Source organism: Xyrauchen texanus, chromosome 9, assembly GCF_025860055.1.
Source record: "Xyrauchen texanus isolate HMW12.3.18 chromosome 9, RBS_HiC_50CHRs, whole genome shotgun sequence".
In the NCBI taxonomy this organism is placed as follows: domain Eukaryota; kingdom Metazoa; phylum Chordata; class Actinopteri; order Cypriniformes; family Catostomidae; genus Xyrauchen; species Xyrauchen texanus.
The window spans coordinates 6,676,604-6,689,306 of NC_068284.1; the positions used below are offsets into that span (position 1 = coordinate 6,676,604).

The 12,703-nt window shown below is 34.1% G+C and overlaps 1 protein-coding gene across 2 annotated transcripts in view; it reads left to right on the forward strand.

Annotated features, from left to right (window-relative positions):
- The window catches only part of LOC127649500 (gastrula zinc finger protein XlCGF8.2DB-like), a 74,395-nt gene that overhangs the window by 56,579 nt on the left and 5,113 nt on the right, over nucleotides 1-12,703 (forward strand). Inside the window, exon 2 of one of the 2 annotated variants that reach the window (XM_052134631.1) lies at nucleotides 10,211-10,336. The exons of the other annotated variant lie outside the window; for it this stretch is intronic. Coding sequence (XP_051990591.1) covers nucleotides 10,240-10,336 — 97 coding nt within the window. The 5' untranslated portion in view covers nucleotides 10,211-10,239. The remainder of the gene's footprint in view (nucleotides 1-10,210; nucleotides 10,337-12,703) is intronic. 2 annotated transcript variants of the gene reach the window in all.

Here is a 12,703-nt window from a genome sequence, read left to right on the forward strand (position 1 = left end):
AACCAAATCTCTTATCGTTAGTATGAACACTTCACTTCAAATTGCCCTCTGAAAATAACAACTCTTTAATCATGATGAGGAAAGCTGTTTGAACCTTTCCTTCATATTACTGTACCTAACATTATTGTCAAATCACATCATTTTCCATATAAAAGAAAATAAAATCAAAAGAAAATAAAACAATTTAGTGATGTGGTTTTAGCCCACTTAAAAACTTAAACTGAGAGCTGAGAGGGAAAGAATTTGAGGGAGAGATTGCACTCCTTCACACTGTTGTTACAGTTATTCCCCTTTTCTTTCTTAGAAAATCACAATAACACATTTATGTAATTCTACAACAGAGAATAGTGATAAATGTAATTTAATAAAATGATATAATCAAATATACTTTATTATATTATCTGCTTTCAACCTTTGCCATTGTAAACCATCTTCAAGAAAACTTCTAGAATTTCTACTTCTCTTATCCCTTCCCTCCTCGCAGCAATAAAATTAATGCGCATTTGTATTCAGACCATTGAGAAATTGAAGTTTTCGTTTTAAACTCTCTTATGTTTACTTTCTCTTTTTCTTACTCTTTCTCAGGAGAAGGAACTTTCATTATGTCAAATAAACCAAAATAAATCACCTTTTTAAATTAATAAATTAAAGATTTTAAACAAAATAAAATAGTAAAGTGGCACAATGGAAGTTCAGACAAATATCTTGTGTTTTGCAATAATTGCTCAGTGTAATACATTATGTCCTTTGAATTTCTTACAAGTCTCATTTTTATATCCTAATCCTTTAATAATATGATTTTTCAGTTATTATCGTCTTATGCTTATCAGCATTTCATGATCAATTATTCAGTTAAATAGCAGAGACAGATGTCACTGTGCATAAACTGTATACCTTTAAAACAGTTTTTTCATGTATTTAACTTAAAATAAAAAATAGCTTACTAGAAATAGACACTTATTAACTCCTTGCAGTACTGATTAAGCTTTTTCTTTAAAGTGAGGGTAGTCTTTGGAAAATTTAGGGAGTAAACAATCCAATATGTTACTCTTACTTTGCCATTTAGTTTTAATGTTTAACCTTCACATTAACAAATTCAGCAATTAGATGCTGGATTTAAATTTAGACCCTCAGAACAATTTAGACATGGATATTGCACCCATGGATGGCATTTGGAAAATCAAACATCCAATTAGTTATATATGACTGAAATCAACTTATCAAGAGAAATTTGAATCCATAATTGAAATGTCAATTCAGTAATGATTACCAGCATTCATGATAGTAAGAGGGTCAATATAACAGCCCACATACTGTATTTCTCAGTCTTTTTCCTTTTCTCCGGACTGTCTCCTGTAACATAAGCTTCTTCAACAAATCATCTGGCCCAGCAATGTTGAGAGACTGGTTCCAGAATGAGTTATTGAAATGACTTACACAATGCTGACAACAGAGAGAGTAAAACATGGTTAGCATCAATTTCACACAGAATAGACACATTACATCAAATTATTTTTGATATTCAATTTAATCCTAATGTTTCTCTATGGGTTTCACCTAATAACAATCTCCAATTTTTCCTTAGCATTATCAATATTTTTTCAATCAAATACACCACATATTGGGACTTATTTTAATTCTATCTGTCATGACTGGTCATATACCAAACCCAAGAAAAAACTTCTCTAAGCAAATTTGAAACGTAGAGAACATGAAATGATTTAAATTATTCTTAAATTTATTTTCTTTAATTCTAGTCTCAGTGACAACTTTCAGTGTACCCATGATCAACCAATGCCTACACTGTATATATAAAACAAGAAATAAAAGAAAAATGTCTAATCTCAAAAGAAATAAAAGAAAAATGTCTAATCTCAAAAGAAATAAAAGAAAAATGTCTAATCTCAAAAGAATCTGCTATCTCTTTTTTCTAAATTTGGGGCCCCCCTGTGTTTGACTAGAGACATTATGAGAGACACCGGGTTTAACCTCTCTGTTCACTATCAGGTCTCACTAAATCTCTCCAGTCAGACTTCCCTAGCAAAAATAATAAACACTATCTGTCTTATTTTTGTTGGTTGATCAAGTTTACACCAATAAAGTTGCACAAACATATACATTGTTCTCCAGACATATTTAAACACATCAAAAATAAAACATATAATCATGGGTTTTTAAATGTATATATCAAGACATTATAGTTTAATTTAATAATGTTGAAACTGTTATTCTCTCATATTGGACTAGACAGAACATAAAACAGACACATGAATGTGAAATTTTCACATTTAAGATTTATTTTTCATATTCCAATTTCAAAATCCTTCTTTCTAATCTCCCTTTCCCTTTTTCTGTGGCTTTGATAACTACTGGCCACACTTCGAGAAATGACATCCACATTCTATCTAAAGTATTTGGAGCTGACCTTTGGGAGTTGCCCTTTGGGGTCACATAGGGAGGTATTTTTAAAAAGGTTCCTGTCATTTTACCCTCCTCTGCATGCCTCAGCTTTTCTGGTCTGCTTTATATTTCTCAGTGAATTTTAAACTTTCTGGATATAGCTCTTACTTTATTTTACTCTTATCTTTTTATTTATTGATTTTTTAACCTTTTAATCTAACTGTCTTTCTAAATCATTTTCCTTTTCTTCTAATATTTGAATTATTATACCCCATACATGAATACATTTCCTATATGTTTGTCAATTTACTTTTAGGATCAGTCTTCATCTAGATCTTAGTTTTTATTTCTCCACTGGTTCCTTCTTCATTTTTACTTAGCATATAAAAATGAAAACTTATTTTAGCAGCATTAATTTAAATAAATCAATACATTTAGAGAATAAATGAGTCTCTTATTTCTTTTTTAAATGTATTTCCTTCTACACTAATCTTCAACAGCAATATTTTGAAACAATTTTCCCGATTTCTTTCACCTTTACTTTTTAATACACAAAGTTCATTCACGTCACTTTATTATTTATTTATTTATTTTGCTTTCTCATTTCTTTGAGATTTTACACAGTGGACTTCTAGATTTTAGTCTTTCCACTGGAGTTTTACCTTATGTAATATAACAATACTTATCTTAAATACACCTTTGTTTAAATTCCAATTACTTAGTTGACTTCATTTTAATGCAATACACTAGACTTAAAGCTTTAATTCTTATTCTCTTTATTTATTATTTTATTTTTCTCCTAGCTTTTTTTTTATTTTTCAAACTGATTTTAATTACTTTAAAGTTGTTTAATTGTATTTCAATATCAAATTTTTTATTGTTATTTATCCCTGTGCTTTAAATGTTAAACTTTAAGCACAGATATCTCTTTGATTTCACAACTTCTCTATATGAAGTTTACTTCTCTTCTGTGATTTGACCAGTTCAGAAGCTTAACATTTTACCGTCAGCTGCTAGTTCTAAAAAAACTTCACAGCTGAGAGTTAATTTTCTGTCTATGCAGCAAAGCTGAGTCTCTCTAACTTGGTCACACACCCTACAATATCTCTTGAATGTATAGATTATCTGCATGAAGTCAAATACATTTCTATGCTACAGTCTAGTTTAGGAGTTATGTTCTAGCCCATTCCAATCAACAGCTGCTAGACTAAGAACAGCCAAGACTAAATGTTTTCCAGCCAGTTGTAAGTTAACTTTTTGATTTCTTTTTTCCTAATTTTGTTTTACATCTATATTAAATGTATATTTCTATCTATATATCTTTATCATTGGTTTTATCTCCACTTTACAACCAGAATATTTATTAGGTGCCTTTTCTTCCTGTTATATCAGCTCTTCTCTGCCTCCATATATTGATGGAAGGTTGAAAATAGCCCAAATATATTTTCTCTGCTGTAAATTGCATATAAACCCCTTACCATTTATGCAGCACAGGCTGATATTTTGGAACATTTTTAGTTTTCTATATTTTAACAAAGTTAATTATTCCAAAGTTTCTCAAGACAGGCTTTCAGTCCAATCTTTGTACTGGGCTTATGTCTGTACTCAGTCATACACGTCCATACACACTTGCTCTTTACACACTTTCAAACACAAATACAGATACTCTCACAAACCACAGAAATGACCACACTTTTTACAAACACAAGGCCTTTATAAACACAGAGCTCACAATAACACAAAATAATTCTAGAACGCAACTATTCTACCACTCCTCTTGAGTGACCCGTTCCTACAGGTTTTATACACACAAACACACACTCCTCTTGAGTGACCTGTTCCTACAGGTTTTATACACACAAACACACACTCCTCTTGAGTGACCCGTTCCTACAGGTTTTTAAACACAAACACACCCTTCTTGAGTGACCTGTTCCTACAGGTTTTTAAACACAAACACACCCTTCTTGAGTGACCTGTTCCTACAGGTTTTATACACACAAACACACACTCCTCTTGAGTGACCTGTTCCTACAGGTTTTATACACACAAACACACACTCCTCTTGAGTGACCCGTTCCTACAGGTTTTTAAACACAAACACACCCTTCTTGAGTGACCTGTTCCTACAGGTTTTTAAACACAAACACACCCTTCTTGAGTGACCTGTTCCTACAGGTTTTTAAACACAAACACACCCTTCTTGAGTGACCTGTTCCTACAGGTTTTTAAACACAAACACACCCTTCTTGAGTGACCTGTTCCTACAGGTTTTTAAACACAAAACAATTAACAAAAATTTACAGATGATTGCATGCAATTATTTCTTCTGGAATCAAAACCCTTTATTTATTCTTATTTTCCTTTTTTTATTGGTTTAGAAGAGCTTTTTGAGCGTTCTTACCACCACAGGCTGAACTGGCAAGTAACACAAACGTTTATAAGCAAAATATGCTTACCTCCTAATGGTGGCCACCGTGTTTGTGTTCAGCCTTCCCAGCCAGCCTGTGATGTAAAGACTCTGCTCTCTTCTGTCCCTGTTCGGAGCCAATTGTAGTAGTTTTTCATGCCAATTTTGTGAAAAATCACTCAGCATCTTTGGGGTTTTGATTTCAGAAGAATAGACTTTATTATCACACAATAAAGCCGAAGTTGCCTCACGGTGAAACCACAGTACCAACAACAACTGAAGCATCTCTGGTTTGGTTTTACTTAAATACATCTCCTCAAACAAGGTGGGGCTTACATGTATTATCTATCATGCTCTTCATTGACTCTGGTCTTGACCATATTAAGAAATAACAGAATGTCCTTTGGAAGAGATCAATTCTCCCCCCTAAGTAATGCTATTTATGTTTCTGCACACACAGTCAAATAGTCAAACCTATGTGAGCACATATTCATCACGTCACAGGCCTTTACACACAGTAAACTGCATGTTTGCTCCTCAGACATAACTGTGGTATAAAACAACAATTTAACTTGATAAAAAATATACTACAGGAGTGGCGCATGTGGTGCCTGAATTGGGGTTGGCTGTAGGTAAAAGGCTAAATGATGATTTGGCTGTATATATGGCAGAGCTTGTAGCTATATGGTTTGCCCTGTTATGGGTAGAAAGTAATGGGGGTAATAGAAAAGTAGTTATAGCATTCTGCTCTTTTAAGTATCCAGAATTCCCACTCAGGGTCTAGGAAAGACATTCTTCTGGATATTTTACAGTTAGCGAGTGGATTGCAAAAGGGGGGTTTAAGATTTTCCTTCTTATGGGTTCCAGCCCACATAGGGGTGGAGGGGAATGAGCTGACTGATATATATGCCAAGAAAGCAGCAGGAAAAGACAACATTGATGTGGACATAAAATACAGCAAAGCAGAGGTTAAGAGCATTATTAAAACAAGATCTTATGAAAAATGGCAAGTCTATTGGGATAATGAACCCGGTGGGAGACATCTTTTTAGTATACAGCCTAAAGTTAAAAAGTTTGCAGATTCGATCAGCACTAGACATGAGGAAGTGGTATTGTCCAGGCTGAGAATTGGGCATACCAGACTTAATAGTACCTTATTTCTAATGAAAAAGCATGTTGATGGAAACTGTGGGTATTGTATCAGGTGTAGCCCTGAAACAGTAGAGCATGTATTAATTTATTGTCAAAAATATTATCAAGATAGGCAGAGGCTTATTGCTCAAGTAGAAGCCAATGAAAGTGTATTTGAATACAGGAATATTTTACAAAGAAAGGATGGGAAGATTTAGCATTTTTTGTTTTTGTTTTTAAAGAATACAGGCTTTTTGAAAAGAATTTAAGTTTATAGAAAATATGTAACTCCTGTTATACACTCCAGTCCAGTGGTGGCGGTAATGCAACAAATAGTTGTCAACCGCCATTTAAAAAAATTTAAGAAGAAGAAGATGTTGTGACGTCATAAGCACTGCGACACGACTGAACCTTCAGTTGTTGAGAAACTTTTGTGGATAAAATCAGTTTTCATCTCTTGTCCGGTGGTGCTTAATTTATTTGTATTTTTTAAATTTATTATTATAAATTTTTTTTTCCATTTGATTTATGTCCGTTTGTGGAGGTTTTACTGAAATATATGAACAAAAAAAAGAAGATACGGTGCTGTAAGTGATGAGTTTCACCCTTTCTTTTAGCCCACAAGGTTAGCATCAAACCGCACAGCGGTTTTAATTAAACGTTTTTTAATTGATGTTCATGGAGGTCAAAGAAACAGTTTATCACTTAATGAACTGACCGCCAATCTTCAACATGCTTTACACTGAACAATCCTTTAGCGATAAACTAAGTGTGGAGTTTACTACTACTATTGCTGTTTAATAGAGATGTCGGAGTAGGTAAGATTTATTTATGGTGTTCACGACCGCGGTAAAGATAGTTTGCGGTTTGAAATTCAGACTTTGATTGGCTATAAACCGGTGTTCTGACGATTTGTGCTGCCTTGTCGAAAAATGCTACCCAAGCGCGAATCGATCACAGAGAATGTTCATTATCTAGCTACTGTTTCCTTAATGATGTAAATCTCACAATATTAAGACATCGTTATTTAATTTAAAACAGGGTAAGTGTATGGGGAGCATATTTTTATATTTTAAATGAACCAGCAATTATCACATTTGATATAACAAGTAAAAATGACATTATTGTATATTATATGAAATACAATTATAATTTTATTATAATTATATAATTATAATAAATATAATTATATAATTATATAATAATATAATATAATAAATAATAATTATAATTATTGTATTTCAAGTTATGAGTACTGTATGTACTGTTTTTATTTTTAAAACTGTGTGAAAGGTAAAAATTTTCATAAAATATTCATCTTTGACCTGTCAAAGCACACCTTTCCTAACTGAAACTTTCAGTTATTCTTGTTCAGCTGGCTGACCGTACAAATATTCATATGGTAGTTAGCATTTTTTGACACATGAATATTTACCTTATGTTCACTGTCATTAGAAAAACAATACTACATAATAATGTCTTCAAGATGTAAGGAGTTGCATATTTTGATAGACCAACGGCACGGCACAGCACTATCAAATAATGCTCCCAGTGCAAATTCACTTTATTTTACATCACTACTCACTCCATATGCACCTTATGAATATGGAGAGTATGTTGAGATATTTTGTAATTATGCCTTCAAGATGTTAGGAGCAGCATATTCTGTAATAGCATCTTTAAGATGTCAGGAGTTGCATATTTTGATAGACCAACGTGCCCTATCAAATAATGCTCCCAGTTTTTTTAAACTAAATAAATGATGAAAGTACTCTGAATCTGGCAAAACAGTACATTTATTTATTTATTTTAAAGCCTCACGCCATATCACACTACATGAACATTAGCATGAAACATTACATGAAACAAATATCACGCATTTTAAATAATGATATTCAAAATGTAAGCACATTTCAATCCTTGAAAACAAACAGGTTAAAAATCAAGAATTTTCCAAACTTTCAAAACTCTGAAAGAAGTAGAACACACGATGAACGTAGGTCATTCATAGCTAATTGCTATATTATGCTGAAAATAAGGTGTGCATGCTAACATTTACACATTCACATGTCAAATTATGTAATAAAAAAGGATTAAAGATATTGCAATGCTCACCGTCAAGTCTCCACAGCAAGGATGCATAGATTTATGGGCGTGGTAACGCAGAACAAAACTGTGAGTCTGCACATGCGCATAACCAGTAAGTAGCACATATCGATGGGTAGCACAAATCGTCAGAACACCGGCTATTCGTAAACACTGTTGCATGTTATTCTTCATGATTTGTGAATTCAGATGACATCATCCTCGTCTCCGCAATCTTGTTTAAATTTTAAGACTCTTCGTTTTCTAATCCAAATAGCTCCGAAAGTTGAACACCTAGAAGACTGAAACCCCTGTCTGATTTGTGATTTTTTTTTTTTTCCACAGCAGTTTGTTTTCACGTCAACTCCTTTTGCAGTCCATGAGGACTTTTTTAACGGCTATTTCCAGTAAACACGCAATCTGTGTTCATGCAACATGTAGCAAGTTGATCCCTAAACCTTCTAATAAGGGTCCGTTAAAATATCCAGGTTGTCAGCGAAAAACTGAATTGAGAACAAAAATCTTGACACAAGCAAAACCAAGTGATATTGAGCCAAATCAGGAAGTCTTTAGCTCCTGCATGACAATTAGGGCTGTCAAATTTGAAATTCGAATATTTGTCAAATTTAAGAAAAAGCACATTCGAATTCTAAAAATGCACATTCGTATGCTAAAACTGTGCATTTGAATTTTGAATGCGACTTCAGATCGATCACATACTTGCACTAAAAAAAGGCTAGACACGGCACAACAAATACTGTTTAACAGAAAGCAGGTGTCTCAGGATGGTTTTTAAAATAATTTTTAATTAGACACATCATCTAAAAAACAGCACTCCTGCACAATCATGAGATGCTGAATAAACAATAACAATCGTAAAAAAATACTTTTGTCTAGCGTGTTTACACAGAAAAACAAATGGATGGTTGCAAAAGCTCTCGATGTGAACAGCCCCTTACAGTTGGTGGAGGTACTTGGATGTTGCGTCTTGTTCTCTTATAAGCTTTTCAGATTAAGCAATGAGTTTTTTTTACATGCTTTGTCAGGAAAGGTGTTCAACTTGGAAGTGTGTGTCTCGAGATCCTTGTGTTCGGTTCCATTCTGTTGTACTGTCTGTTTGAACAGCCCCTGTGCTCGTAGTCTGAGCCGCTGCACCACTGAATTCAGCCGAATACCACTGCTATCTGTGAATACTGCTACTCTACATACAACTGTAATTAATATATAAAAAATTATGAAACTTGAGTCTGGAGTAGTAGCTGTAACTCCATGTGGACTAATAATATTGAAGTGTGTGTCCCCACCCCCGCCCCCTAATTTTACTTTGGATTTAACATTTGAGAATATGAACCGACTGAAACATTTTATTTATTTATTTTATGCACATTAGTTAAAATGAAATGCTCTTTTGTTTTTTTTTAACAGTCAGGAATGTTTGCAATAATGTAACGGTGCTGTATGGTTTATGTATGTATGTATTGCGCCCTCTTGTGGACTGAGGAAACGATGTCAGTTTAAAAATCAGTTGACTTCAAAATTTGAATATGATTTGAAAAATCTTTTTTTTTTCACAATGATGGTGGCTCTCAAAACTACTTATGGAAAAAAAGGTAAACCTGCAAAAACACACATCGTGGGGTTAAAAGTCTAAGTCTGAATCAAAATCTAAATTAACCAAGAAATAAACAACATTTTCAGATTTTTTTTATGAACCTTTTTGACAAAGGACCATTTAAGATTCCAAATCTTCTACAGCAGGTCACTGATCAAACAAGCACATTTGTTATATTAACCATTTTACCCATTTTAACTTAAAATGTCATATACATTTTTTCCAGTTGAAGCACAAGATGCTCTTGCAACATCTATTGGATGTGATTGAGGCTGGACAGATGGTCGTGCAGGTTGACTGATTGCATTTCTGATCCACCCACATGTGCAAAAAATGGGTGATATGGGAGCTGCTTAAATACCACTGAGCTACACGTTCCCTCATGAATCACTGTTTTAGTTCATATTAGATTCATGTAAACTTTTTGGTATGGGATGGTGTTTTCATAAATACGTTTCTGAACATCTACAGAAGAATCTGATCATACTATAGTGTTTTCTTATGTGGGTTTGTGTTTGTTTGTGGTTTTTTTAGCCATATCATCAACTTTTCACCCTCTCTCTGACCCTTAGAATGAAATCTGCTTGATGTGCTTCTGAAGATGGCGATTGTTAAAGAGGAGTTTAAAGAGGAGAGTGAAGACATCAGTATTTCAGAAACATTCAGACTGAAGAATGAAGATACTGAGGAACAAAGAGGTTGGTGTCCTCTCAAAAATGCATGTCGAGACACCCACGTTCTGTTTCTTTCGTTGAGCTGCGTCTAGATTGATTTCAGCACAGGTGTCATAAAGATGTAATGTTCTGAACAAGATCAGGTTGCAAAGAGGTGACTGTTACAATGTTTAACATTATTCCAGATTGTTCTGCACCAAAGCAAAGTTTCAGTGCTTGATGGACGGCAATTGTTTTTAGGGATACCACTAAATCTTCCGATATCGGAAATCTCAGTATCGGCTGATACCGATCCCGATCCGATACCAGTGTTGTTGTTTTTTAATTTTTTTATCATAATCAGTTTAGAATATCTTTACAATTTTGTGTGGAACTAATTGGGAGCACTCCTTAATATGTAAAGAAACACAAACCTCAAATTACACATTATTTCAGTATTAATGTATAGCTTATTAAGAAACACTTTATTATTAACTAGTATACTGGATAATGTAGCAGCAAAATTAACAGTAATTCAAGTCTTCAGTAAAGTGTTTTATTTTTGTCTTTATCTTTTAAAAAATGTTTCAACTTACATCTGGACTTTAAAGGATTCAGATCTCTGTTTTGTTCAATTTAGTTGTAAGACATCAGTCCACTTTTCATTCACAGTTATTTTTTGGAACCCATTAAAATTAATTATTGTTATAAATTGTAAACAAATACTAATGATGACAATAATAATAATAATACATTGTTATTAATATTATTATTATTGACTTTGAATTAATTTAAATACAACAGTAATATATTTAAATCGTGAACTTTTAAACCCTCACACCTTTATTTTGACATTCTAAACTCAACAGGAAGTCCTGTATGTGTCTGTTTGTAGGCAAGTTCACAGTAGTTTAATTCGCTTATTATTCAAATTCTGGTAAAATGCACCTCTGGTGCCGTTCTAAATGCATATTATAAGTGAACCGAACTATTGAGGATCTTCATCTGAGATACTGTTCTTGAGTAGTGCTCAAATATTGCGCACCGCTGTGAAGGCTAAAAATAGCCGCGAGCGCATCACCAGCCCTTGCGTGAGTTTGTGTCAACAGAGCTGCACCGTTCACTAACACGCTGGCGCTGCGCATACTATAATTTACTTATTAAACACAGCCTTTTGTGATTCACAGAGCTATCGCACGTCTTCAAGTGGCTTTGAATAAAATGCACGAGTCATATGAACGGCTTTAATTGTGTTTTAATGGTTCTTTTATGCCATATTTTGAGCTTGACAGTAACGTACATGACTAACACACAGGATCGGACTCGCCGGACCAATACCTGATCTGTTTAAAAGCTTCAGTATCTGAACCAATACCGATCCAGATATCAGATCGGTGCATCCCTAGTTTTTTTTCCTTCTGGTCTTATGTCCTGAGGGGCCTTTGTGCCTTGTATGTTTACAGTTACAATACTGGTATCAATGTTGCCTACAATGCCTACATAAATACAGCGGTGAAAGAAAATAAGACAGAAATATATTTTTATTGTATAATTTTTTTTGACAACAAATCCTCAAAAGTAATACAAAAAATATCATATTATAATCTGAAGAACAATAAATAACAACTGAATTCCAAAATGTTGGTGACTGATGCAGGTTTTGCACACCCTGTTCATTAAAAATATGTACAATGCATCCGGAAAGTATTCACAGTGCTTCACTTTTTCCACATTTTGTTATGTTACAGCCTTATTCCAAAATGGTTTCAATTCATTATTTTCCTCAAAATTCTACAAACAATACCCCATAATGACAACGTGAAAGAAGTTTGTTTGAAATCTTTGCAAATGTATTAAAAATAAAAAACAATGACATTACAAAATCACATGTAAATAAGTATTCATAGCCTTTTCTCAATACTTTGTTGAAGCACCTTTGATGCTACAAGCTTGGCACACCTATTTTTGGGCAGTTTCTTAAATTCTTCTTTGCAGGACCTCTCAAGCTCCATCAGGTTGGATGGGGAGCGTTGGTGCACAGCCATTTTCAGATCTCTCCAAAGATATTCAATCGGGTTTAAGTCTGAGCTCCTGCTGGGCCACTCAAGGACATTCACAGAGTTGTCCCGTAGCCACTCCTTTGTTATTTTGGCTGTGTGCTTCGGGTCGTTGTCCTGTTGGATGATGAACCTTCACCCCAGTCTGAGGTCCAGAGCGCTCTGGAGCAGGTTTTCATCAAGGATGTCTCTGTACATTGCCGCATTCATCTTTCCCTCGATCCTGACTAGTCTCCCAGTTCCTGCCGCTGAAAAACATCCCCACAGCATGATGCTGCCACCACCATGCTTCACTGAAGGGATGGTTTTGGCCAGGTGATGAGCGGTGCCTGGTTTCCTTCAGACATGATGCTTG